Below are 27,562 nucleotides of genomic sequence, written 5' to 3'. Positions count from 1 at the left end.
CCGCCCCTCTCAGTTCCGCCCATATCACCAAGCCCCGCCCCCGCTGCTTCACAGGCCGGTAAGCCCCGCCCCCTGTCTTCCTCGGGGCGCTCCCGGAGCCCCGCGGGCCCGGTCCCTGCCCTGTCCCGGCTCCCCGCGCCCCTCGGCCTGCGGGACACGGCGTGGCTCCCTCCCCAGGCACCAAGCGCCAGGAGAGCCCCCGCGGGCTGGAGCAGCCGGTCCCCCGAGCACTGAGGAGACACGCGGGGTGGTCGCGCTGTCCCGGGCACGTTGCGGCCCATGCCAATGGCAACCGTGAGCGGGGCTCGCGGGAATGGCCCCGCTCAGTGAGGAGGCGCGGCGGGACCTTGGCTCTGCGGCGGCGGCAGCCGCAGCTCCTGAGCGAGGGACAGCCCGGGCTGCGCCGACCTGTCCCGGGGAGGCCCTGCCGGGACGCCGCGGCCAAGCTCTGCCCCGCGCGGTGACGTCAGCGCCTCCGCCGCGTGGCGTCACGGCTCTGTGACGTCACTGAACGTCCCCGTCCCCGCCGGGTCCCCGCTGACCGAGCGTTCCGGCCGGGCCGGTGTTTCCGGGGAAGGACTCGCTGGCGCTTCCGGCGCGGGCGGAGGAAGTGACGGCGGGTTTGTTGACAGCGGAGGCTGCGGCGGGGGGAGCGGGCCCGAGCAGGACGCGGACCCCGGCCCGCCCCGGGGAGCCGGGACCAGCCGGGACCAGTCCCCCATGGCGCCAGGTGAGTACCGGTGCCCCCCTCCCCAGCCCGACCCGGGGCAACAGGCCTGCCCGCCCGGGCGGGGGGAGGAACCGTCGCCCCCGGCAGTGCCGGACGGTGCCCCCGGCGCAGTCCCCATCCCCTCCCCGGGACTGCCGGGAGCAGCCGGGCCCCGCCGGACGGGGTTCCGGCCCGCGGCAGCAGCTCCGGTGCTGCACGGCGAGGTGACCTCTGAGTGCCTCGGGGACGAGGGAGGGCTCGGGTTCGGGGCCAGCGCTGCCCGCGGGGTTCACAGAGACCATCGCGGGCTGATGGAGCCTCAGCGCCCAGAGAGCCGTGACCAGAGACTCCGGGTAGGGTTCTTGGGCAGGTGATCTATGGAATGAAAATCCGTGATGAAATTTAATTCAGTGAGCTGAAGGAACATCTTTACTGCAGGCAGGTAAAGATCAACGCCTTCCCCGACGAGTGTGAGCCGTCTCATTTAGGATGTCAGCCTGGCTGCCTGACAAGTTTGGGAGTTGCAGGCTTTGCTGGGACAGAGGAGAGTTCCATCTTCTCCTACTTCACTTTCCCTGGTGTCAGAAGGGATCGTGTTTCCCCACAGAGGCAGCAATGACCCATCAATTAATGAAATCACAGTGATTTACAGCTGCAGGATGCCAGCTAAAGTGACAGTGCAGTTTCCCTTCAGAGCATAACCTGTGCCAAACTCTGCATTTACATTTCATTTGTAATTCTGAAGTCGCTGTAATCAGCTCATGTCAGTGCATATTGTTTGCCCTCTCCTTGGATGAGTCCCTGATGCTGGAACAGTCAGCTTTGCCAATCATTTTTGTAGCAACAGCGTAAACGTTGTGTGGTTGGCGTGGAGCCACGGTGAGTCAGGCTTGGCTTGGCTCCGGGCACTGCCTGGAGAGAGGCTGCGAGAGATGATGGGTCTGAAGTCCAAGGGAGAGGATATTGGCACTGGCAGCCCCAGGAGAGGTCCCCAGCCTCACGTGCCAGTGCAGCAGGTAATGCTGTAACAGTGCAGATCCAGCCTGGAAAGAAGCAATATTTGCAAAGAGCCTGGGGGGTCCTGGATGCTGGGGAGGGGGTAAGTAGAGCTGCCTGTGCTATTCCTGGTTTTGGGTCCGTGGATGGCAGGAGGGTGCTGTTACTGCACGTGTGCCCGTGGAAAGGGCTTTTGTGTCCCTGGTCCCAAGGCTCTGAGGAACTCAGCTCCTTAGTGCACTAAGATGGAAGCAAATCTGTCAGAGAAATAAATTGGAAAAAATACTGGCAGCTGAAGCTGGTCACTTTTCAGTTCTCGCTCTTGAATTTTCAGCATCTTTCATGCATTTGTCTTTACGAAAACCCACATGGCACCAGGCAGCTCATTACTGGAAAAGCACTGGGGGCAGTCACTAGGCAGCTTCATCCTGTGTGAAGCTTCCTGAGGAGAACAGTTAGACAAATGTTAATGATTTTCCAGCCTCTCCAGTTCTTTTCTTTTTGTGACACATGGAAGTTATGACTAGAGACAGTATTGATCAGGGCAGCCATTGGCATTTTTACTTCCCTCTCTGCTGCTGAGGTGTCATGTCTTCAGTCTAAGGAGGGAGAGGCCAGCTTGTGTTGTGTCCTGGAGAAAAGGTCACAGCAGCTGCTCAGATAGCTGTGATAAATCAGGAGAATGAAAGCTTTTCTTTGCTCCTATTTCAGTGGGACAGTTGAACTATTCTTGATATTAAACTTCTGCATGGGATTGTGTTGGTGGATCACGGGGAGCTCAGAAGTTAAAAGGCAGCTGATTTCTTCAGGGCTGAGATCAACCAGCTGCATTGTGCTGGTCTCAGCAGAGAGGGAACAGAGGCTTGTCAGAGCCACAGGAAGGCAGTCCTTGCCCTCTGGTGCTCTGAGCTGCTTGGCCAAGTCCCAAGCACTGGCCGTTTCCAGCTGCACGTGACAATAGGTTGTCAATGGGAATTTGTTTTCGAGTTCTCTGGCCGTCGGTAGTAAACAGTGGAAGAACACTGACTGCAGGGATCTCCTGTCTGATGGCACAGGGGAACTGGTAGGGACAGCAGAACACGCTCCCCAGCTGGTTCAGATCTTCCTGTTGATCTTGCCTTTCTGGAAAGATTCTCTCCAGCAAGCTTCAGGCAAAATCTGCGAGAGGGACTTGTTCTGGAGGTGAGGCCGATTCATCTCCAAAGCAGACACAGGACAGCTTCCTCCCACCTTCATTCCCTTTGCCAGGACCTCCCAGCCATGGAGACAGTACTGTGCACTCAGTGGCACATTTCAGCCTTGACTTCTCACCTTAGTTAACTCCAAAGGTGAGAACTGTGGATTGTGGAGCTCCTCCTTTATCAAAGTGAAAACTCTCCATTTTTGTTGATTGGACCTCATGCACCTCAATGGAGCTATTGTGGCACTATTGAAAAGTCTCAGTTTTATGTTCTTGTAACCCCCTGTCAGCACTCAGTGACCAAAGGAGCAACTTCCTCCCTTAACATCATGATTGGAGAGAGTTTAAAGTATAATTTGTATGATTGCTGAAGTTTTGGGGTTTTTTGCCTCAGCATTACCTTTTAGAGTGATTAAGCTGAGGAATGGGAGTTAAGCTCTTCTTTCTTGTACTGATACCATAGGAGTGAAGGAAAGAGAGCAGCAGAGGCTTTAGAGAAGCAGAGAGATGGTGACACACAAGTGTCCTGCTGCAGGATAAAGATCAGAAACAGAATATGGTTCAGGACATTTTGCAACAACTTCTCCAGCAATGGCTGCTCAGCTGTGGTGCAGAGAATAACAACTACCTCCACAGCATCAGTGTTTTCAGGGCCAGCAGGGACGGACTTTTGATAAGATACAGGTTTTATATCAAAAATAAACATTTAAATGCAATTTTTCGTGTCTGTGGAAATATTTAGAAAAGTTTAGGTTTGCTTATAATGTGATTTGACCCTTTGAAAGTGAAATGTCACTGCTGGTCTTCAAGCTACCTTCTCTGATAGGTCCCTTGGGACCCCACTGAGCAAGTCTTGATACCAGAGCAGTCAGGTCATTTCAAATCTGAAAACAGAAATAGCTTCCCCCAGTTGTCTGCCTCACCCATCCTTTATCCTGTTCTAAAAATGAAGAAGGGCAAAAGCACTTTGCCTTTTTCCAGTTTAGTCACTCTTTGTGACAGATTTGGGGTGGTGAGGGTGAGCTGGATGTAGAGGTGTCCAGCACAGTCACAGCCTCGCCTTTACACTGCACTCAGGCGGATCCCAGACCACTCTGTGTTTCCCTCTGCCTTCTGATCCACTTCACGCTCTCGTTCAAGGATTTGCATGAAGCTTCTGGCTTGGTACTACAGAGAAACACTGAACTTGAAAATGAAACTTGACTTGGAATGTTGGCAAATAGAATGACAGGCAGGAGATGCAGGGCCACAGATCCCACCAGTGCCTTACAAAGGATTATGCTGACAGTAAATGTTCTGCTGGTTTATCCAACCCACCCTGAAGGAAACCAAGCAATGTGGCTTCTACCACTTCCCTTTCCAAGGGCCTTTGTCAGCCAGATAACCCTGCAATGAGGAAACATTTTGCTATGTAGCCTCATTTCCAAACACATCACACTAACTCATTCCCACAGTATCCCCTTGGAGTAGGAATATCAAGGAATTAAGGGAACACTGCCAGAGAGGCCAAACTGCTGCAGGTCCTTTTGAGGTCAGCAAGTGATGAGCTGTAAATACAATATCCTGCTGCTGTGACAGCTTTGTGGGACACTTGCAGTTGTGCCTTTCTCAATGCATCTTTTTTCCCTTCTCTGCTTATAGCTATCCTGATGGCCCCATAAATTCGTCCCAGGACTTCATCTGAGGGAAGGATCTCCTGCATCAAACACTTCCTTCTGCTCTTCCCCTTCCCATAATTTCCCTCAAGATGGCATCTGACAGTCCTGAGTCTCTGATGACCTTGTGCACTGATTACTGCCTTCGCAACCTGGAGGGGACTCTCTGCTACCTCCTGGACAACGAAACGCTGCGGCTCCACCCCGACATCTTCCTGCCAAGCGAGATCTGTGACAAGCTTGTCAATGAGTACGTTTCAGGCCTGGTTTAGGAAGAGCTGGGAGCTCAGAGAAGGGGGAGTATAGTTCTCCAGCTGATCATATGGGCAAATAAGGGTTTGCACGAACTTCAGAAGGAAGTGTTCCCTTTTGTACTGCTATCATTCTAATTTCTGTGGTAGTCACCCTTTCTAAGTTAGTCAGAGCTCAACATGATGCTGTAAAAAGGGAAATGAAAAGAGTAAACCCAGAGTGAAACAGTCACTGCTTCTTCCTAGAATGTCAGTGAGCAACAAAGAAGCCTTCCCATTTCCTATCACTGAAGCATTACAACACTCTGTCCAAGCAGAGAAATTAGAGTCCAAAGTGCTAACAGATGTTAAATTTTAAGGCTGCTGCTCCCATCGTTTTACAAAGCAACTTGTTCCCAGGGATTTATGTAATTTGGCTGTCACAGTCTCTCTTGGCTGAACTTGTGCTCACAAAGTCTGGCAGAGAATTCTGGCCAGCTAATTTTCTGAAAAATGGGGGGGTAAAAAAATCAAATTACTAAGTTTAAACAGCTCGGGAAAAAATTCCTGGAGTCTGTGCTTGCCAGAATCCAGTTTGCTCACACACTGAGTCCTGCACAAATGTTTGCCCAAGATTTTCCTAGGGATCATTGGTTCTGTGCCATAAGAGGTGGGTGAGCTGCTTTGCCCCAAAGGCTGATCTGGGTGATACTGGGAGGGGGTGGGTTGGTGTGTGCTCACAACTCTCTCACACTTCCTTGTCACCAGTGCAGGTTCCAGAGCTGTGGCTGAGCCTGTGCTGTGCTAACACCATTGCCCCACACAGGTACGTGGAGCTGGTGAAGACAGACAGCATCTTTGAACCCCATGAAAGCTTCTTCACCCTCTTCTCAGACCCACGGAGCACCAGGCTAGCTCGGATCCACCTGCGGGAACACATTGTGCAGGACCAGGACCTGGAGGCCATCAGGAAGCAGGTAGGGTTGCTTGGACTAACCTCAGCTTCTTCCTTCTCAGCTCCCAAAGCCACTGTTGGGAATGGCATAGGACACTGGTCAAGTTGGGTGATAAATGATTTCAGGCTATCCCAGTGGGAGGTGTGGGGCAAACAGGGTGGGCACTTTACCTGTGAAATATCTCTAACCTTGATTTCCCTTTTTTCAGGATCTTATTGAGCTCTACCTGACTAACTGTGAGAAGCTGACAGCCAAGAGCCTGCAAACCTTGGTGAGCTTCAGCCACACACTGATCTCCCTGAGCCTCTTTGGCTGCAGCAATATCTTCTACGAGGAGGAGAACCCTGGGGGCTGTGAGGACGACTGCCTGGTGAACCCCACCCGCCAGGTCTTGGTCAAGGACTTCACTTTTGAGGGTTTCAGCCGCCTGCGCATCCTGAACCTGGGCCGGCTGATCGAGGGGGTGAACGTGGAGACGCTGCTGCGGCCCCTGGCCTCTCTCGCAGCTCTCGACCTCTCTGGGATCCAGCTGAATGATGTGGCATTCCTGACCCAGTGGAAGGACAGTCTGGTTTCCTTAGTGCTTTACAACATGGACCTTTCAGAGGAGCACATCCAAGTGATTGCACAGCTTCGCAAGCTCAGGTCAGCAGATCTGTTCTTCCTTCTTTATCCTTCTCTAGCTCATAGGGAAAGGTCTTTCAGGAATGGTCTTCTTGCCTGCTGTCAGAGAGGCACTCACTGCTGGGCTCAGCTTACAAACCTTCCTGTGAACAGGCTCACTGACTGTACTCGTCACTGTTCATATCTGACATGTCTAATGGCAGCCTGAATTTTGCTTGTAAGAAGACACCACCTAGCAGAAACTTCCCATTGGAAAAAACAAAAAACAACTTATATGTGACCCCATCACCCCACTTGGTGTGCAACAGGTAGAAGACCCTTTTGTGAGTGGGATGTTTGCTCCAGTCTTTGGTATGAGCCAGCAAAGTCTCTCTGTCCTGTAAAGAACCCCACTTGCACACAATGCTGGTCAGTTTGTCCCACCACTCTCTTAGCAGCAAGATTTCCTCAAAGGTTAAGCATTTAAATACCTGAAAGAAATCAGGATAATGTAATAGCCTGGGGTGGAAAAATTATAAGATGGGGGAAGCTGACAACACCCTGTGCAACTTAATTTGTGGGATAAGGCAAGATACGTTTCTGGGAATGCACAGATCTTCTGGTGCATCTAAATCTCCAGGTAGAAATGCTCAGGTGCCTGCTGTGATGGAGGTTGGAAAAGGCAGTTTCTGAGCCTGGAGCAATTTCCTTTGTGATGTGTGGGCTAGATGATTCACTGTGGTCCATTCCAAGTAGCCCTCTACCAAATACCTGTGTGCTTTGGTTAGACACAGGGCCAGCTGCTGCTGCCAGAACCTACAGAACCACATTCCTGTATCTTGGGAAGGAAATAATGGTAAATAATAATCACACTTGGCTCTGGCAGGGAGGGAGAAGCCCCAGCTAATGCTTTCCAGGCTGTGAGATGCTCTCTCTCTCTTGCAGGCACCTGGATATCTCCCGAGACCATCTGTCCAGTTATTACAAGTTCAAGCTGACCCGGCGGGTTCTAAACTTGTTTGTGGAGAACCTGGTGAACCTCACTTCACTCGACATCTCAGGGCACACCATGCTGGAGAACTGCACTATCCCCAGCATGGAGGAGAAGATGGGCCAGACAAGGTAAGCAAACAGCAGTTACTGAGGTCTGCTTGGATGGATAGATCAGTCAAAGATGAACTAAGAACAATTCCCTCTTCTGAGTTCCCAAATTCTGTAGGTCTAATCAGTACTAAAAAGCAGGATACAACTCTTGCCAGGTTCCCCTGACAGTAGAGACTAGTGTGAGAATCAGCTGTGATTGCTGTATGCAACACAAGTAAGGACTTGTAAGAGTAATAAAGAATTCATTCCATCTGCCTGCCATGCATATCTGAAGCATTTCAGTTCTTTTCCCCACACACATTCTCCCAGGGATCTTCTGCTGGATTTTTTTCTGAAAAGACTCCAAAGCCCGTTACACATTTCCTACACAGAATACTCTTATCCTTGTGGAAATCCAGGCTCTTCTGACAGAACATTTATACACTGAGTCAATACATCAGCACTCATAGGAAGGCTGCGTGTTTTAGGAATCTAAAGGAAAACCTTGGAATCTAAAGGCCTGTTTTAGATTTGACCTGAATACTGGGCAGATCAACCCTTGGAAATCCTGGTGCCCCTCAGCAGAGGCAGACCTAGAGGTCTGGTTTTCCACATCAGCCAAGAGCTCTGCCCTCCTATTAAGCACTTGCTGAACAGAATCAAAAAAGTGAGACAGTAGTGGCTCCTTTTCACCAGAGCTGGTGAAAATGCACTGGCTCTTGGTCAATAAGGAACATGGCAGCCAAAACAGTGTTCTTGCATGCTAACAGAAACAGACTTAGCATGTTTATCACATTACACATGCATTGGACAAGTGAAATCTACAGCCCTTTAAGAGGAAATTTTCACTCCAACTAATGAATTTCCAGGACAGATTTTACCTGGGAAAGCTGCATCCTGTCTGCAGTAATTCTTTCTGCTGGTTCCATTCAGCATGTTCACCTTCCACTCAGGATCACCTGGGATGAATATTTAGAGTTATGTTCATAAGCAGCTGCCTGGTATAAAATGAAATGTAGCTTTGAAGCAGTACAGTCAGAGTGAATGGAGGGCTGGCAGCCATCTCTGTGGCAGGAGACACCTGAAGAAACATGGTACCAACATGAGCAATCTCTTGTGTTTTCACCCCAGCATTGAGCCAGCAAAGAGCAGCATTGCTCCTTTCCGGGGTCTGAAACGACCGCTGCAGTTCTTGGGCCTTTTTGAAACATCCCTCTGCCGCCTGACCCATATTCCAGCCTACAAGGTAAGGAGGCTGCAGGAATATTGGCAGTAGGAACTTGTTAGAAGTTGAAAGAACATGAGAACCCTGGCTGCCAGAAGGGTGGAGTTCTTTGGGTCTTGGGTGTGACAGCTGAGCTCTGATCTTTCAATAACTACTTCATGATGCAAGAAAACTGCCAGAAAGCAAGACCTGTACTCCACATAGTTTTTATAAGGATTGAAAAACGTTGGAGGAAAGCATGGAGAAATCATCCTTCCTGGAGGATGTCTGTGACTACAGAAAAGGATTTAAGACAGTAGGAGTCCTATTTTCAAATAGCACCCTCCTGCCCCAAGTGACTCAACCTCTGTCTCATCCTGGGCTGAATCTACTCTCAGGGCAGAGGGAAGGTATACCCTTTGACCTTTCAGAGTTTCCTTGCATGTTGGTTTTCCTCCTTCCTAATTTCTTCCCTGACTCTTTTTGCTCTTCCATGCAGGTGAGTGGAGACAAGAACGAAGAGCAAGTCCTGAATGCCATCGAGGCTTACACCGAGCACCGGCCAGAAATCACCTCCCGGGCCATCAACCTGCTTTTCGACATTGCCCGCATCGAGCGCTGCAGCCAGCTGCTGAGAGCCCTCCAGGTAAGCCTTGGCCTCACCCTGGGAAGGGGAATTTTGCACTCCCAGTCTTTTCTTCCACCCAGGCCATTCCAGATGAAGTTCCAGTAGCGCGGTGGAACTGGGTACCTTCATTTCCTAAGCACGTTCCTGCAATGCCTGGACCACGCTTTCCTTGTGGGCTTCTAACAGTCACCAAGAATCAGCAGCAAGTCTGTGGCACTGAAGCTCTGTGTTGTTTCTCTGCAGCTGGTGATCACAGCCCTCAAGTGCCACAAGGATGACAAAAACATCCAGGTGACGGGCAGCGCCGCGCTGTTCTACCTGACCAACTCCGAGTACCGCATGGAGCAGAGCGTGAAGCTGCGGCGCCAGGTCATCCAGGTGGTGCTCAATGGCATGGAGTCCTACCAGGAGGTCACAGTAAGAGCCCAGGCATCTTTGGTTCCCACTGTCCTCTTTCCCTGTATCAATTCTTTAGCCTGGTGTCAGCATTTGGGTTTCCTCTGCCTGCAGGGAGTTAAACAAGGCAGAGAAGTTACTGCCTGCCCATGTCTGCTCCTGGTCTCCACTCAGCAATGGGGATTACATGCAGGGTGCTCCTTTTTATCCATGAACAGTGGTCAAAGCATGTGTGTGACACACAGATACCCAGCACTGACTGTGGGGTGAAATTGTTGTGTGGGTAAAGGGCATGTTGAAAACAGAAAGAAACATCTCAAATCTCTGTACTGGAAGTCAGCTGTGTAGAGAGCCAATAGACAGTGAGGAACTGGCTTGGAAAGCAATGGGCCCTGGATAACTGGGTGGCCTTGTGAGACTGGAGTGATGGTCATGGAGCATGGCTAAAGCACAGCACAAGATCAGAGAACAGAAATCTCAGTAGTTGTAGTCAGGCAAGAAGATGCTTTGAGTACCAAGCAGCAAGGAAGCATGACATGGTGGGGTGTGTGCTTTTGTAGCCACCTGGCCCAGTGTTTGCTTCCTTTTGCCCCAGGTGCAGCGGAACTGCTGCCTGACACTGTGTAACTTCAGCATTCCCGAGGAGCTGGAGTTCCAGTACCGCCGAGTGAACGAGCTGCTGCTCAACATCCTCAACCAGAGCCGGCAGGACGAGTCCATCCAGCGCATCGCTGTGCACCTCTGCAACGCCCTGGTCTGCCAGGTGGACAACGACCACAAAGAAGCTGTGGGCAAGATGGGGTTTGTCATGGTTGGTATGGTCCCAAGGTGTCTGCTTATCCCTAACCCAGGCCAGGACAATTCCCTTACAGCTGTCCATCAAATGCCTCCAGCCATGATCCAACCTCGCAGTATCACAGAAGGGAACCAGTGTCCCAGCAATGTTGAGTTCTCCTGGAACCCACCCCTTTACCTGCTTAGCAGCACTGGAGGTTATGACCAGAGACAGGCTGGTGTGAGGGCAGGAAAGCACTGTAACCTAAAACCTGACCTCACCAAATGAGGTTATTCCTAGATCTGGTACCACCTTGTGATTGTCTCCTGCTTCTCCCCAAGTTTGCATCAATTTCCCAACTCAACCCCTATCCCCCACCTTTTCCAAGAACTGCAAAGGCTGTTGCTTTGGTGCAGTTATGGCACATCCCAGACCTTGTCATACAGCTCAAAACTGAGTCAACTGCAAATTCAACAGCTCAGGGACTGTGGCATATTTCAGCTTTGTGAATACTTACAGCTTGGAACATGACCCACTGGTTTAGAGAAAGATATATCAAGTAGGTTCTCTACAAAAGATCAAATTTGGCCATAACTGTTGTGATACTGCAGGGCTGATTAAGTTTTAGGTCCATGATTTTTGAACTGTTTCTCACTCTTCCTCTTTCTTTGCCCACAGACAATGCTAAAGTTGATTCAGAAGAAGTTGGCTGATAAAACAGTGAGTGTTTCTCAAAGAAAAACATATACATGGAGTATTTTCTCTTCCATCTGACTTAGGCATGGAAATCAGCCCAGAGTGCCAACTCAGCTTCTCTAACAAACACAAGACATCTCAGCTGATGCTGCAGAATTTCTTGTTCCAGGGTGAGGGCAGGGGAATGTGACAGGGAGGCAAAAATGTTAAACAAAAAACCCACTTACTGACAAGTGGAAAGTGAACAACAAGGTTTTCTTACCTCTGAAGTCATCTAGGGTGATGCCAGAGAGGAAACAGGTGATTGGTTTGTACCAGGCTCCTGCATTAGCAAAGCTCTGATTCTGTCCTTTTCCCTATAGTGTGATCAGGTGATGGAGTTCTCCTGGAGTGCCCTCTGGAACATCACTGATGAGACCCCAGATAACTGTGAGATGTTCCTTAACTACAGTGGCATGAAACTGTTCTTGGAGTGCTTGAAAGTAAGTGTCTGATTGTCTCTGGAGAGATGCTGACAGGAGCAGTGGAGATGCAGGTGCCTGGGCAGGATCCCTGGCTCTGCTCCTCTCCAAGCATTACTTCCTACACTTTACAAACAAGAAAGAAAAAGCTTGTGTAAGTTCTTCTTTCTCACATCATTCCACCCAGCCAGTAGAACAGAGAAACTGATAGTGAACACATCTTCCCCTTTGCCCATCTTTGCTCAGCCCCCTCAAGCAGAGCAGCAGTGAACAGTGGGCCTGGTTTTGATCCTCCCTTTTCACACATACCTTCAGCACCATTTGGCACCTGCCAAGGGGCCATTGCTGACTACCCAAAAATACTGAGCTTTTCTAGATGTGCTGTACAGCCTTTTCCCAGGGTTGCTTGTTCTCAGCATCACCAGAGTCCTACCTGTGTATAATCCTGTTCCTTGCCTGGCCAGGAGTTCCCAGAGAAACAGGAGCTGCACCGCAACATGCTGGGCCTCCTGGGCAATGTGGCAGAGGTGAAGGAGCTCCGGCCGCAGCTCATGACCTCCCAGTTCATCAGTGTGTTCAGGTGAGTGCCTGGATGGTCACCAGCTGGGTGATCATCTTCTCCTGAAACACCTGGAGACTTGTGAATCTTTACTGCATCAGCAGCTCTAAGTGATCTCTTCTGTCTTGGCAGCAACCTGCTGGAGAGCAAAGCTGATGGGATTGAGGTGTCATATAATGCCTGTGGAGTGCTCTCCCATATCATGTTTGATGGTTTAGAGGCCTGGGGGATCTGTGAGCCTCACAGAGAAGAAGTTGTGAAGAGGATGTGGGCAGCCATCCAGAGCTGGGATATCAACTCCAGGAGAAATATCAATTACAGGTGAGCAGTGGAAAAGATTGGCCCACTCACACAGGAGCCAGAATTGTCAGAGGAAGGAAACATCAACAGAGAGAAAGGAAGAGAGAGAGCCTAGCATGGAGGCTCTGTTCAGAGTGAAGGAGAAACATCTTCAGGGACATATTCTTTAGTGAGGATTTTACATCTTCCTTTGAAACATGTTACATAAGATGCTGAAATTAGACACCTTACCTGGCAATTCCTATGGGAGAAGTTTGGCAGCCCAGCAGAATTTCTCCTGCAAGTTTCTGCTGAAATTGAGTAGTCCAGGAAAACCATGGTCTGTCTGAGACTGCCTAAGCATTTTCTTCTGATACTGCTGTCCTTTGCAATCTGTCCTTTTAAGTCTGTTTGCTTCCCAAAGCCACATGCTTTCACTCTTCTCTGGGGCACAGGTACCAGAAATCCCTTCAAAGGTTAATACAACTGCTGGAATCCTCTAAACCCCTTCCTGTTAGAGGTTATCAGGTACTCAGAATTCCTTAGTGCTTGGCAGGGATCCAGAACTGGCATTCCAGTGCCTGTTTACAGTATGGACAGGATAGTATTGTTGTTAGAAGAAACACAGGAACCCTTGCAGGTGTGCAGCCAGCTTTGCCCGGGTATAGTTTGGCTTTGTCCCTCCTCAAACTGATCAGTACTGCTGGATTTCAGCTCTTGTGAGGAAATGCCTAATGGAGATGGAAATCGGTTCCTGGGCTCAGTTGCCTTCATTGCAGCTATTTCTCTGAGCAGTGTGTCTGTGCTGAAGTGGTGGGGGCTGTAATCCTGCCAGCACTGCCCTGGGACACTGACTTAGCCTTGGTGCTAGAATCTTTGAAATGCCAATGGATTTACTGCTGTGGTATCTATGAGCAGATCCCTTGCTGTATTGTATTGCTGTGAGTGGCAAAGGTGTCGAAAGAAATAGCTCTTGGATTTTTAACAACTTCTGTAATATTTCTGTGCAGGTCATTTGAACCAATCCTTCGACTTCTTCCACAAGGGATCTCCCCAGTCAGCCAGCACTGGGCCACCTGGGCGCTCTATAACCTGGTCTCTGTCTACCGTAAGTTCTCTGTTTGAAATCATATTCCCTGCACTGTTGAGGGGGTGAACCTGAGGCTGTCAGCAGCAAAGGTCTTGCAAGATAAACTATGTAGGTAGAGAAAACCTTTGAATCATGCAGGAATGTCCAGGCAGCACAGTCAAATAAAGCTAATTAGACTTGGTGTGTCGGAAATTCCTTCACTGTTTTGATCCTTCTCCTTCCCCTCCTGCCACTCTTTGTACACTGTTGTGAGGGTTCACAAGGACCTGATTTATTCTTTTCTCTGCAGCTGACAAGTACTGCCCACTGCTGATCAAAGAAGGTGGGATTCCTCTCCTGAAGGACATGATTAAAATGGCCTCAGCACGACAAGAGACCAAGGAAATGGCCCGGTAGGACACCAGTGCACATCACAAACTCTCAGTTTAGCCTTAGTTTAGTTTTTAATTCTTCCACTAAAGTGAGGCTACCAAAGCAAGGCCTGTAGTGATGTGTACGAGAGGTATGAATTGAATACAGGAGAAGCAGAGGAAAAAGAGGATGAAAACAGAATACTAGAGAGATGTTATAGGTGGGCAGTACACACAGATCATTACCAGGCAACTGGCTTGTAGACTGGCTTGTTGAGCAAGGGAGCCACATGGCTAATTGCAGTTCTTAGGCCAGTAGTCTCCAGTTATCACTTTTCCCTGTACTTGGGTGGGCTGCCTTTCTTCAGAATCATACTGGTCTGTCACTGAACTGCCAACTGTACAGTTAAAATGAGAGCATTTTTCAGAAGGTAGAGTCCATCACCCTTGCAGTGACACCTTTCTTTGGAGTCATCCTTTCAGAGCTGTAAAAGCCAGCTGATCATTGGCAAAGTGAGAGCTGTAATTTCATACCTGCAGGATGAATAGAAGAGAGAGGTAGAGATCTGGGAATACATACCTGGTGAGTGGGCAGCAGGTGTTCCCACAGCTGAGGGTTCCTAGATTCTGGAGGGTACTGGAGCCTGCAGAAGACAGTCACAGTTACACACAGTGTGTGGGATGGGACAGGTGACAGCACAGTGAAGGACAAACATTTGTATTAATGTATTTCCTGGTGGGATTTCAAGGCATCTGAGGTTTTGGGTGTGGGGGTAATGAATGAATGGTCACAACTGGATCTGGATATGCATTACCATAACTTGACATTCCAAACTGGGAGCTGCTTTTGTGGAGTTTACTGGTTTTGACACAGTTTGTGTCTCAGAGACAAACAGGACACTGTTAACACAGAAATCAACTCTGGGACAGGTCTTACCTTACTGTCCCACAGCTGAGGTGCAATAAGCTTTAAACTAAACCCTCTCTCCTTGTCCTTGTTTTATCCATAGGAAAGTTATAGAGCACTGCAGTAACTTTAAGGAGGAGAACATGGACACTTCCAGATAGAGGCAATCACCCAATGCCTCTTGCCAGCACTGTATCCAGCTTCTCTCTAACTCACTGTACATAGGGAGGACTCTTTCTTACCAACTCGCCCGTTGGAAGGAAACTTTATGTGTGTGTGTGAGACCCTCAGTAGATGAAGGTGAATAGGGGAGGGGGGAGGGACTTTTTGCACAACAAAATGCTTTCCTTAACTTAGTGGACTTTTTTGTTATGAAGTTTCAGGTTGAAGTTCTGTGTGTATGATTTCTGTATAAAAAGAAAACAAAAAACAAAGACAATTACATTATGTATCTTTTAACCATTTATTTTAGACCACACAGAGAGCCTCAAATGACCATGAGCTTGAAGACCTAGTTGTGTGATCACTAGTGTGATGTTTATTTCCCACTTTTTAGAAAATTTCCTTTTGCTGTACTGCATGAGGTCCTGTGATGTCTGCAAGAACACCAGTCCTAAATCAACACTGGCTGCTCAGTGGGGCAGTGATGAGTTATTTATTTGGTTAGAAAGGCTGGGGGACACAATACCAGAGAGATAGACCAAAAGAACTTTTTAAAAAATAAGTTTTAGTGAGACTTAGAAATGGAGAAACTAGAGAAGACCTTTCAAGCTAATTCACTCCCTTAAGGGCTTTTTAATAGAAGACTCACATTAATGGAAGCATAATTCTATGTGGGTCATTTGGAAGTAAGACTTCCCCAATAAAGTCAAGAGGTCTGTTTTGTCCCCATTGGCAGTACCATTGTCCCCATTGGTGGGATCTGCCAGCCCACCCAGCCTCAGAAGGTCAGGGATGATCAGTAGAACCAGTTATACCTTCTTGGCTCGAAGGGAGCCTGTGCAACAAGGCACAAGGTTTGTTCACAAAGGGCTACACATCTTCATTCCAGTCCTTCACCACCTTTTTTAGTAGTGTTCTGTTTTGTAGGGAAGGGCTACAAAGCCAGAGTATTTCCCTCTGCATACTATACTCTGCTAGGCCCTAGTCCTGAGCAGCTGTACCCCCCTTGTGCAAGTCCCAGGAGGGGACTGGAGCTGTTCTGCCCTTCCTCAGTCAATGTCATCACAAGCTGTGCCCAGTCACATCATAATCTCCCTTCCCAGGAAGCTCACGGCAGCACAACTGCTGGAATTGGAGGTGGGGAGTCTCCAGGCACCCTCTGAAGGGCAGTCCTGGGAAATAGCACCTTTTGTTCCACCCCAACATCTTCTCCCTGTTCTCAGAAGCAGAAGGCCCTATTGCTATTGACTCCCAGAAGCACTTACCAGTGCAGTCCCAGTCCCATCAGCAGCATTACTCCAGTCTGTGTGACACAGGTGACAGGAGAGTCCCACTGAGCTGGTCTTCACCTGTGACACTCCAGACCTATAATGGCTCAAGAAGGTGAAGGCTAAGGTTTGCCTCACAGCCAGGCACTCAACAGCACAGTTGTCTGTGTCATAGCCCACTGCTCATCACAGTTCTTTGACAAATCTTCCCTTAGAAGGGACTCAGAAAAGCTGTTGTGCCTGGTAGAAGGAAGATGAGCCCCTGGCCATGCAGGCTGGGACATTTCAGGCCTCAGAGCACAGTAACTCGCTGCTCTCTTTCCTTGTACACTTCGCTCTCAGATTTGAGTCGCTGCTATGAGGCTCTGCTAATGCTCAGAGTTCATGTTGTCCTTGTGAGCACGTTAGAGATGGATCCTTGATCCACAAACTGACACTTTAACTGACAGAACACAACTGCCTGGAGAGGTTTACTTTTACTGCCAATACGGTGTTATTCAATGTCTTTTTTTTTCTTTTTAACCATACGTCAATTTGTTTTGGTATTGTGAGATCTGTACTTTTTTCTTTTAAGTATTTTTCAAACTTATATATATTTTTGTGTCACTTTTAAATTGTTTTCATAAGATTGCAAAACTTGACAAATTATACTTTTTTGCAGTCATTTGAAATGTATTTTTCTCTTATTCCTGTTTCCCAAGAATTTGTGTCCCTATGAGCTTATTTCAAGATCTGTTTTCTGTGTAACATTTGCTAATCTTCCTTCTAGATGCAAAACTAAGAGGGGCTGCAAATACAGCCTTGGTTGTTAAGGGAGTCAGGCTTTGCTCTTTAACTCCCCATTTAGTGCTGCTGTCCTTGGGAAGTTGTTTCACATGGCAGTACCACCCACCACATCTGCTTCCCTTCCAATGCCCATGTAGTGAAAGCTCCTGTCACTAAAATCTTGAACCTACTGACAAAAAGCACTCAAGATTCTGACCATGTTGGCAAGATGGGAGTAGAGCAGAAGGGGACAGATGACAGATGTGAGGTATCAGAAAGCCTTGTCCCAGAAAGCAGCTGCCACACTGGGGAGACAGTGGAGCTCCCATCTCAGCTGGAGCAGATCCCAGCCTCTCACTGCAATCCAAGCCCAGCAGTTGAGCTCTACTCTGAGACTTTGGCACAACTACATCAAGGCTAATGACAACCAATGGTTTGGTTTTATCTGCCTTGAGACCCCAAAGGTTTGGTTTTTCCAAACCAGTGCTTCCACGAGTTGAGCAGTTTCTGGAGTCTCACCTGCTGCATCACAAACTAACAAGATCCACACTGCATCAAAGCTGTTTCACACTGCAGAGGTAACCTCTGCTCACAGACCTTCAGCAAGCTGTACCTCAGCCCAAACCAGGATAAAAAGATTTCAATTTCCCAGCAATAAGGAGATGAATGGAAGCAGGCTAGGCTGACAGAAAAGCTCAGCTTGCTGAAATCTGTCACCATTCCCAGGTGAAAGAGGGAACTCTTAACTGGGCAATTGCAGAAAGCCTCACGTTAGATTTTGAGTCAGGCCACCAGCAAGGTAAATGCCTCAGGCAGCACATGAAAAGGAATAACATCCCTATTAGAGTAACATGAGCTTTGCCTACAAGCTTCAGTGTCTTCAAGATTTTGTGAGCTGAAAAATAACATTTTCTCTTCAGTAAGGATCAAAGAGTAAAAAGTATCCTTTGAGCACCAGAGCACGATCCAACAGTTCCAGTAATTGAAAGTCTGAAACCAGTTTGGGCCTCATTTTCCCTAATTGAAACAACAGGCATAATGCATAACCTGAAAACTGGTTTTGGTGGCAAGGATTTAACTGGTGCCATAGATCCAGAGCTGAGGACAGAACAGGAGAGTTGCCTGCAGACATCACATCAATGTTCTGCAAAGGAAGGGAGGGCAAAGTGGCAGATTTTTTATGAAGATTTAATGTAAAAGGGGAAGTTGGATACCCTGAAATGCTTGACTGCTCCAAGGATACCTCTCAGGCCTTCCAGCTTTGCTGGATCAAAGGAACAAGCCAAGAAAGTTCAGCTCCACACAAAATCATACAGCCAGTGACCAGCCCCGCTCAGAAAACCAGAATGGGGTTCTATTTTTCAAATGAAAATCCAGCTGTAGAGAAGTTCACAGCATGTAAGGATATTGCAGAGGGGCTCCTTGTGCTCAGTAGCTGTTGGCCCACTCAGACTCTTCATGTTTTCACTACTTCATTTCCTTTAATATTCCAAAGCTTGGAACACAACTCAGTAGCTCCCTGTGCCAACCAAGGAACCCTCTACCTGAACTGTGTGTGGTTTCCTCCCTGGCTGGAGGCTGCCCTGTCCTCCAGTGGCCCTTGTCAGTGACCCAGCAGTGCCAGGTGTCCATGTTCTCCGGAGCAGATAAGAGCAAATTGGTGAGCAACTTCCCACCAGTGCTTCCATTTTACAAAATCTGTGGGAGGAATTGCTCATGAGGATTGGCATCTACTTGGATGATGTTTAACACTCAGAAGCACCAGACTTTCTCATCTAGACCAAGCCAAGAAAGTTTAGCACTGATATTTGTGGCAATCAGAACACCGCAGATAATTCATCTGCACCATGGCTGCTGTTTCCCTACACCTTCCTACTGAAATTATCCTCTTCAGCACTGAATCCTACCCACCTTGTCACCTTGGCTGGGCTTCTGCTGCTGTCACTCTGGTCTCTGCAGAAGATAAGTGGGAAGACAAGTCTTGGAGCTGTGAGTCAATTCCCTCTCATTACCTGAAGGAGGCAATTAATTAGCAGTAGGGCAAGAGCTAGAGGGCACTGCAGTCAGGCACTACCCATAGAAAAGACATTTCCTTGAGACTGTTTAGGGAGGAGTCTGCCACAGCTCAGGTGTTGGAGGACAGCTTGTGCTGGAAAAAGAGAATTAAAAGTGGGAAAACAGCTGGTCTCCACGACAACCATGTATGTGGATGAAGCACAGAGGGCAACAGTCATCAGGAATAGATGAAAAGCAACACGAGGGCTGAAGGAGAAGAGAGCACTTAAGGAATGAGGGAGATACTCTGCTGAACTGAAACACTTCTGCTTTAGCAGACTGTTTTGATTTCATGTAATTGTCACTGATCCTCTCTGTAGCTCTTTCCTTGTTTTAAAAAAAGTTTCTAAGCTAATTAAATATGTAATTCCTTGTTTTGCAATGAAAATACCCTCAATTATAATGAGCAAGCGTCTCCTTTTACTCTGTCCATGGACCTGCCTGATGCTGAGGCTTGGTTCAAATGTTTGTACCTGGTGAAACTGAGCAAAAAAATCAAAATGCACAACTGTTGCTTCCTTACAATTCTGAATGAATTAACTTTTCCGTTGTATCCGTTGGATACCCGCTGTGTATTAAACCTAGTGCTCAAGAGTGTCTTCTTCCTTTGTTCTATGAATGTGGTTTATTTAGGTACATTATTGGTCCATTGGCTGTCATATATTTAATTAAAAATGAAAGGAACTGCCACGTGTTGATGATGCTGTTCAGTGCCTTTGCCTTTCATCACTCCAAAAGACACAATACTGCTTGTCAACAGAAGAAAGCAGTGGAGGACGAGAGCATTGTTAGGAAGTTGTGTGAGAGGAGAAAAAAATCAGGACAATATTTGAGTGTCCAGATTGCTCTGAACTCTGTGATGCATCTGCAGTTCACACTCCACAGCCTGGGCTTTGGAAGGGGCAGGATCTGAGCACTTAGGAAAAGCCAATCTGCTTTAAGGCCAGCCTGACTTTCTTCTTAAGGCCCTGGTCCTGGAAGGGCTCAGTGCCAGTTAATTCAGTGGTCACTGAATTCACTGTGCAGTCTGTAAAGGAGCAAGGTGAACAGGATGGGAGGAGCATTTGTGTGAAAGTGAACTGCCTCTGAAAACATGCTGTGCTCTAAGAGTCCAGAGAGATACCTTAGCCTTCCTGCAGCATGGCATTCCGAGCTGGGATGCCATAGGAACCAAGGTTCTCCTCAGAAACTTTCTAGTAGAGACCTTCTGTAACTGAGCCTAATTTCCACCAGTCACTGAGGCTGAAACCCTTGACACAAGAGATAAGCCCTGATCTCTGCAAGACAGGTTTCAAAGCTGAAGGAGAAGATAAAAAGAGTAACATGCACCAAATTATTTTAATCGCAAAGAGAGTGAGAATACATTCCTTAGGACAGATTATTCTAGAACATCAAAATGTTTCTACTTTCAAGTGGATAATATTATTACTACTCAAATTGCTTTCATTAAGCTTTAAAATTTACACCTCTCTGTGAAGAAGGAAAGACTCTACCCACCTTCTTCTGAGCACCAGTAAAACCTGAGGTGTCTGAGGGAAGAGAGCTGTAGGCTTTGTATTTACCTAGAATTAAAAAAAAAAAACAAACCAAACAAAAGAGTTTGAATGATTGCTGGAAGTTTAGTTGACAATTCTTATTAACATTTCAACCCAGCTGTCTCAGGTAAACCATTTAAGTGACCCACACAACCAGGTGCTTTCCTGGCATCAGCACTAACTCATATGAAGAAACTGAAATAACCAATTTGTGGGCAAACAATACCAAGGAATCCACTACCAGGTGTTGGATGGTAAATTTATAAAGAATATTATATTTCTTTCCAAATTTTTATTGGGAAAGAAGGTAACAAAAGCAGCAAGGTTAAAACTGAAAGGAGTTAAAGAGAAAGCACTGATTTTGGAACTTTTACAGATCTGTGATAACATTCATCCCCCTTAGACACTCAAAGTGTAAATATGTGCTACAGTCACCTTGGTGGGTTTTTTTATTGTTAGCGAGAGACAAAAATCAAAGGTGCAATTCAAGGTGCATCTCAGGTGCAATTCAAATGCTTTTAGGTGTTTGTTCCAGCTGAGAAGAGTCTGTACACACCTGCTTCCCTCGGCAGCTCTCGGGAGGGTTCAATTACCTCACCCGCCAGGAGTCTCTTGACTGCAGCCATCTCAACCACATCGTATCCCTCCTCGAGTTATGTCAGACATTCTCCAGGCTCTGTTTGGTTAAGGGGCTGCTTCCAGCCAGAAGCCTCTCCGCGCTTCTTCCCGGGGACTGGAAACCAACACATGGAATAACCACGTTAGCAAGGGCAGGATTAATGCACAGCAGCACCTCGGGAACCGCCTCGAGGAGCCCTTGAACGGCACCTGCTGCCCGAGCCTTCCCCAGCTCCGTACACCCAGCAGCCCCGGTGTAACAGGTTCTCAACAGTTTGCCCAGCCCTGCGCTCCAGAGCCCGGGGTGAGGGCGGGAGGACACGCGGGAAGGGCTCAGGGGAAACACATTCCTCAAGGAAAGGCCTCGCAGGGCACAACAACGCCGGGGCGGTGGGGGGGACAAAAGGAGCCAGGGACCCCGGTGTTTGCCGAGTCCGAGCCAGCAGAACCCGGGTCCTCTCTGGGAGTGGAGCCAGCCCAACAGCCCAGCGGAGCCTCCCCCGCAGGGCTGGGCCGCCCTGGCCCCGCCTCGGGGCGCTGCCCGTGTCCCGTCCGGCGCTGCCCCGGAGGCCTTCCGGGCCGGCGGAGCCCCGGAGCCGGTGAAACCGGGGGGCATGGGCCCCACGGGGCGCTGGGTGCGGGCGGCGCACACGGCCCTCAGCGCGGCCCTGGCGCTCGGGCTACTCCTGCACCGCACGGGTGAGGCGGGGCCCGGCCGGGCTGCGGGGAGGGGGCGGCCGGAGCCGGGCCGGGACCGCTCCGCCCCCGGGGGCAGGCGGAGGACACGGGGATGGCGGGCGGAGGACACGGGGATGGCGGGCGGAGGACACGGGGATGGCGGGCGGAGGACGGGGATGGATCTTGGCCGGGCCGTGCGGCCCCCGCGGGACACGGGCGATCTGCGCCCGACCGCGGCCCGGGGGTGCCCCGAGGGCGGGGGGTTCTGGGGAGCCCCTTCTCAGCCTCTCCGCCTGGTCTCTCCCCATTTCCTCTTCTTAGATTCGGGACCCATTTGTTGAGGCTAGAGAGAAAAATCCAGGAGGCTTCACAAGGAGCTGCTGCTCTCTGTCTTTTATGGGTACCTTTCAGATCTGCAAAAGCAAGAGGAGCGCGGGGAGCTGCTTCAGCCGCTGATCTTCGTTTTGCTGGTTCTATGCTCGATCCTGCTGTACTTCAAGGTGTCTCTCATGGATCCGGGTTTTGTTAAGCCTGAAGAGGAAGTGAAGGTAGAGCTCTTTATGAATAGAACAAAGTGGAGTAGCTGTAAAGTCTATAGGCTTTTCTGCTTTTTCCACTCTGATAGATAAGAACAATCTGAAACAGTTTCTGTTGTGTTGGCATGAAGGACACATGCACAGACCGTTGAAGATGAGGACAGACTGTCTCACACTGGTATTTGGTAACAGCAATAGGGTTTACAAGCTTTAAATGTGCCTTTCACTACATAACTGTGCCATTTGAGCTCAAGTCCTCTCCTAGAGCAGAGGCTGCAGTGCCCTGTGGAATGTGTATATGACCTATTTTACAATAACCACTGCTAAGTGGTACAAGTGCAACAAAAGCCCCAAATTGAAGGGCAGGCTTGGCAGACAGTGCTCTCTGCAGCTCTATTTATTGAACTCTTTATGGATTTGTTGCCCTCTCAGAGGACACATCCACAAACAAGTTACAGTGAAATAAATGGAGATGCAAAGTTTCAGTAATTGTTAGTCTGCTCAAGGTTCACTGCCTTATAGACTGTAGGACAAAAGCATTATCAATCTTAGTCATCCATCATTAATGTCAGTGTTGGCTGTGTATGACTAATTAGCACTGCTCATACCAAAAAGACACTCTTGTGTTTAGAAGTGAAGTCTAACCTTGTTTTTGTCCCAGACTGTATCTTGTCCACAGTTATTTCTGCCTCTCTGCAAACATTCTTTGGAGGGTTACAGTAACCTGTTCTCTCTCACTGTACCATAACTGTCTGCAGATTCTGTAGGTATTCTAATGAATTATTTTGTCCTAATGATAGAGGTAGCAAACACTGTGTAACTGTTAAGTAAAAGTATGCAGCAATACAGCTCAGTCATGCCTAGACAGGAACCCAAGAACCCTCCTCAGTCCCTTCCTTTCTCTTTTTTGTAGGAAGGTGAAGATAAAGGACAAGGTGTGGTGATCCCTCAGCTTCCAGGTGACATTAAGCTGCGGCGCTGTGGTTACTGCCTGGTGAAGGTGGGCATCCAGCATTCCATGCTGGAAGAGGAAGGGATGAGTGATTTGAAAGCTTATATTGTTCTTCAGCTGCTGTTGGTGGTCTGTAATTGCTGCTCAGAGGAGGCTGGGCAGACTGGATAGCTACACAAGTCATAGTGATGGACACTGGCACACAGGCCAGTTTTCCAAGGCTGAAACAAGTCCCTGCTGGCTTATAGAAACAATAATCTTTTTTTGCCATGAGAAAATTGTATTCCACATTCTTATTGCCATGTCAGCCAGACCTTGCAGTACTGTCAAAGAAGTTATTTTGAAAATACCTTGATAGTCAGAAAGGCAGCTGAGTGGGAACTGCTCATTGTTGTGAACTTGTTCAGGGCCTTAAAACAACAAAACATTGGCCTGAATGGTAAAAGACAGCATGAAGGAGAAATTGCAGCAATGAAATTAGCTCTTAAAACAGTTTGCCTAAGCCTAGAAAGGCTTGTTTTCAGAGTGATCCTTATCAATTTAATGAAATTAAGCATTACCCCAGCTCCCATAAATTCCTGCAGAGTATCAACCAAGAGGAATGAGCTTATTGCAAGAAGAAAAGCTGGCAAAGCATTTATGCACTGCAGGGCACAAATCCTAGGAAGCACTGCTTTTCTCAGCCAGGTCTTTCACCTTCTCTGTGCCTGGTAATTGGGCTGTTTTCTGTGCAAGTGTCTTGTACTCACATGGAGGCACTTCTCTGTACATCCCCAAAAAGCAGCACATCCCTGCCCACTCTATTTGGTAGTAGTGGTTCTAGTTTTTCACCTCAGTACTCTGGCTCATGCTTTCCTGACTACACTGATTGGCTTTGCCTCCCTCCTTGTCATGCTGGACTTCCTATAATAGGTGGATAATAAAGAAAATGCGTAGATAGGAGGAGTGTGGGATAATCACTTGATTTGAATGCCACCCATTTGGGTCTTGACCAGGAGAATCACAGTCCCTTTGATTTGTCTTAGCAATGTTGATGTGCTGTTGTCTCACAAGCGTTTTAGGGACAATATTGTGGGGAAAGACAGATTTGAATGATGTTCTCTTCTACCAAATGGGAGTGGGACAGCCATGAACTATAGCCAGTGAGTTTTTTCTTTTCCTGGTTGTGTTTTGCAGCAACCCATGCGAGCCAAGCACTGCCAGCAGTGCCAGCACTGCGTGCGGCGCTACGACCATCACTGCCCCTGGCTTGAGAACTGTGTAGGAGAAAGGAATCACCCCCTCTTCATAGTTTACCTGAGTGTGCAGCTTGTGGTTCTGCTGTGGGGAGGCCATGTTGCTTGGTAAGGCTGGGAGATGGCTTTTGGACCTGAGATTGCTGAAAGTTGTAGTGCTCCTTGGGCTGGCATAGAACATAGACTGGCTCTGGATCTTCACCCTCTTTTGCATCCTGGAGCTCCCTAATCTTGAGCAGTCTCTGGTAATTTAGGTTTCATTGTTCGTTTTGCTTCAGTCCCTGTAACACAATCTTTGTTTACACATTCAAGTGCTGGAAACTCCAAGAGGGTTCCAGCTGTTCAGGAGAGGAGTTAACCCAGGGTGACTGTGTCTCACAGCTGTCAGGGAAACAGAATCTTCTAAACTTAGCTTCCAATCCCTGTGGTGCAGTCTCTTGGAACTTCATGGTATATTAACTCTCTGTAGTCAAAGATTATTAGCAGCTCATTAGTTATGAATCAAACTTCAATGTGTCATCAGGTTTGCTTACTTTATGAAACTAGTTCTGCTTTTTTAACTACAGATTTATTTCTGTTTGAATTGAAAGGTCAGGCCTCTACTTTGAACAATCCCGGGAGTGGCTGCAGCACAACATTTTCCTCCTTGTGTCCTTCCTCCTGATACTCATATTCACCATTGTGGTCCTGCTGCTGCTTGTTTCCCACCTGTACCTGATCTCATGCAACACCACGACCTGGGAGTTCATGTCCCACCACCGCATCTCCTACCTGCGGCAGTCTGAGCTGGAGAACCCCTTTGACCAAGGGATAATCCTCAATCTCTGGAGATTCTTCTGTTCACGCCACCTCACTGCATGGGAGAACATCTATTTTCACAAGAATAGTGAGCCTGTCTAGTCCCAGTGTGCCAGCACACCTGGCAGGCTGCTGGGTAAAACTTTGCTAATGCAATGGCTGCTGTTTCCTTGCACTGAACTTTAACACATTGTGGACTATGCAACCTGCACCACAACCTGTTCACCTGCAAAGTACATTTCAGGGATAGTCAGGGTTATATATAAACAGCACTGTTAAAGGCAAAGAATACAGCTCTGAGAAGGAAAAAAGCCAGCAGAGCTGATTTCCAGACTTAGCAAGGTATCTCTCTAAATTTATTTCCTTTTGTTAAGTGCATCCACATCTCTCCAGAAGAAATGCAAGATTTGTGTGACTATTTGTGTTCACTTCTTTTCTCCAAGGTCTCCCTTGCCTTTTGCTACTAGGGAACAGCAGCAATTACAGATAAAACCAGCCAGGATCAGTGTAATTCCTGTGGCCTTTTTTCAGCCAAGTTCTGACTGTGAGAACTGCAGTGCCTTTTGGCAGTAGCATCAGGCATGTAAGAGAAATATTTGAGTAAATATTTAGAGAGCCAAAAGCAAATTTTATTTTGTCCACATGCCTCAACTTGATGCTTTCCATGAAGACTTAAGGCTTAATACTGTTAATGTGCATAAGAAAGAGCTGTAAGACATCCAGTTAATCTTATGAGATAATTAACCTGTATTTTGTGATGCCCTGAGCAGCTTCCTCACAGCTTTTTAAGTTGATGATGCTGCTAACAATTCAGTGTCTTGAATCAAGTCAGTGAAGAATGATACCATCACTTTCCTTTGGACAGAAAAGTAATCCTTGGCTACTGAGTTATTTCTGCAGATAACATTGTGCTCAGGCCTTTGCTGCAGGGAGAGAAGCAGGAGCAGAGGTGGGTGCCTCATGCCTAAAGTAACACTGCTGGTAAAACTACTACTACCTCAACTCACTAGTGATATTTTAATAAAATAATACCATTTCAATGCAAGAGAAAAGCTGCCAGGTCCTGAGATGAGAGATGCTGACAGCTTTCAGGACAGCAGCAAGAGGATCTGTTTTCTATTGAAATAAAAGGTCATACTTCAGATTTCCATGGGGAACTGAAAGGAAGTTTGGGATGACTGATCTTAGCTTTAAAACAAAAAAAGGGCTGTGGTGTGAATTTTAGTCCTGACCCTTTTCTGTTAAAACAAAAACAAACAAAACAAGAAAAACCACCACAAGAAAATATTAGCTAAAATTGTCTTGTGCCTTAATTGTCTTGGCTCAGGAATTAACACCAACTCAGAAGCACTCAGGGTTTAAAGTTGATGAACACTCATGAAAAAATAGTGTAGTTACTAATACAGCACAACAGTCCAAAAGCAATTTAAATGCAGCAAAAGATCCCTTTTTGACCAGCTCCAGGTTTGTAATCTGTGCAGAGTCTGCTTTGTTCAGGGTAGAAGCTTTATCAGAGGGATATCAGAATGCTAAGGATTGTTTTTGTAAAGAAGTGTACACCATTCAGAAGTATTCTGCAGGTTGCTGGTGTTGCTGTGGCACCTGCTAACATGTGGATCATCTGTCACACTGCAATTCCTGGTTCTTCAGGTATCAGTCAAGTGAAAGTTTATCAGCAGGTACAACAGCTCAAAGCAGTTTTGCTCTGTCTGGTATCTCTTTAAAATACACCTGGGTGTTAGTTTACCATTCTTTTTACTCAACCATAAATTATAAAATAAAATATTAAATATGCATTTTTAAATTGTCTGTGACTCTTTCTTTGAACCCAAATTCTAGACTTCACCTATGCTAACAATCCACTGTGCTACCTCCCACTGCACAGTGGCCTTGAACTAAAGCCACAAAATACACCACAGAGGCCAACAGCAACTGCCACTCCAACAAGAGTGAGGAAAATGTGTATTCTGCTCTAAACAGGCCAGTGCACTGCCAGGGTGAGCAGGAGGTTGAAAGGATCTGTACAGGGTAATTTTCAGAAGCAGCTATACTTGGCTCTGAAAATAGGAAATCTAGGCTGAGTGTGAAATATCCCTGGTTTGCACAAACAGAGCTCTTACCTCACTGAATCCTGAAGCACTGGGACCTGCCTTGGCTTAACAATTCCCTAGATCCTTGTCTCCAGCTACAGCACAGTTGCCTT

At 47.8% G+C, this 27,562-nt stretch overlaps 2 protein-coding genes and 1 long non-coding RNA gene across 4 annotated transcripts; 2 read left to right on the top strand and 1 right to left on the bottom strand.

Moving 5' to 3' along the window:
- Window positions 1-77: 77 nt before the first annotated feature.
- Window positions 78-19,695, top strand: ZER1 (zyg-11 related cell cycle regulator). 2 transcript variants are annotated; one of them, XM_071454192.1, is made up of 16 exons: window positions 78-730; window positions 4,527-4,790; window positions 5,597-5,747; window positions 5,935-6,371; window positions 7,275-7,451; window positions 8,544-8,658; window positions 9,116-9,262; window positions 9,488-9,661; window positions 10,236-10,451; window positions 11,094-11,135; window positions 11,474-11,593; window positions 12,037-12,152; window positions 12,264-12,452; window positions 13,421-13,518; window positions 13,790-13,892; window positions 14,861-19,695. In XM_071454192.1, the coding sequence occupies exons 2-16, from the start codon at window positions 4,633-4,635 to the stop codon at window positions 14,916-14,918; spliced, it is 2,301 nt and encodes a 766-aa protein (XP_071310293.1). In that variant the 5' UTR covers window positions 78-730; window positions 4,527-4,632; the 3' UTR covers window positions 14,919-19,695. The 2 variants fall into 2 exon arrangements, with proteins under 2 accessions (XP_071310293.1, XP_071310294.1); XM_071454193.1 differs by lacking the exon at window positions 11,094-11,135.
- LOC139603382 (uncharacterized) lies at window positions 8,830-10,342 on the bottom strand. The gene is made up of 2 exons (XR_011683669.1): window positions 10,205-10,342; window positions 8,830-9,748 (listed from the first exon to the last, which is right to left on the bottom strand). It is a non-coding gene; the product is annotated as an uncharacterized lncRNA (long non-coding RNA).
- Window positions 19,696-21,441: 1,746 nt separating the features above from the next.
- On the top strand, window positions 21,442-27,163 carry ZDHHC12 (zinc finger DHHC-type palmitoyltransferase 12). Its single transcript, XM_071454194.1, has 5 exons — window positions 21,442-21,859; window positions 22,250-22,386; window positions 23,288-23,374; window positions 24,503-24,669; window positions 25,152-27,163. Exons 1-5 carry the CDS (start codon window positions 21,775-21,777, stop codon window positions 25,459-25,461), a joined length of 786 nt encoding a protein of 261 aa, XP_071310295.1. The 5' UTR covers window positions 21,442-21,774; the 3' UTR covers window positions 25,462-27,163.
- The last annotated feature ends 399 nt before the right edge of the window (window positions 27,164-27,562 follow it).

Source organism: Agelaius tricolor, unplaced genomic scaffold (genome assembly GCF_023055355.1).
Source record: "Agelaius tricolor isolate 1412-34295 unplaced genomic scaffold, bAgeTri1.0.p SCAF_38, whole genome shotgun sequence".
Lineage (NCBI taxonomy): Eukaryota > Metazoa > Chordata > Aves > Passeriformes > Icteridae > Agelaius > Agelaius tricolor.
This window is presented reverse-complemented; position numbering and strand designations above follow the sequence as displayed.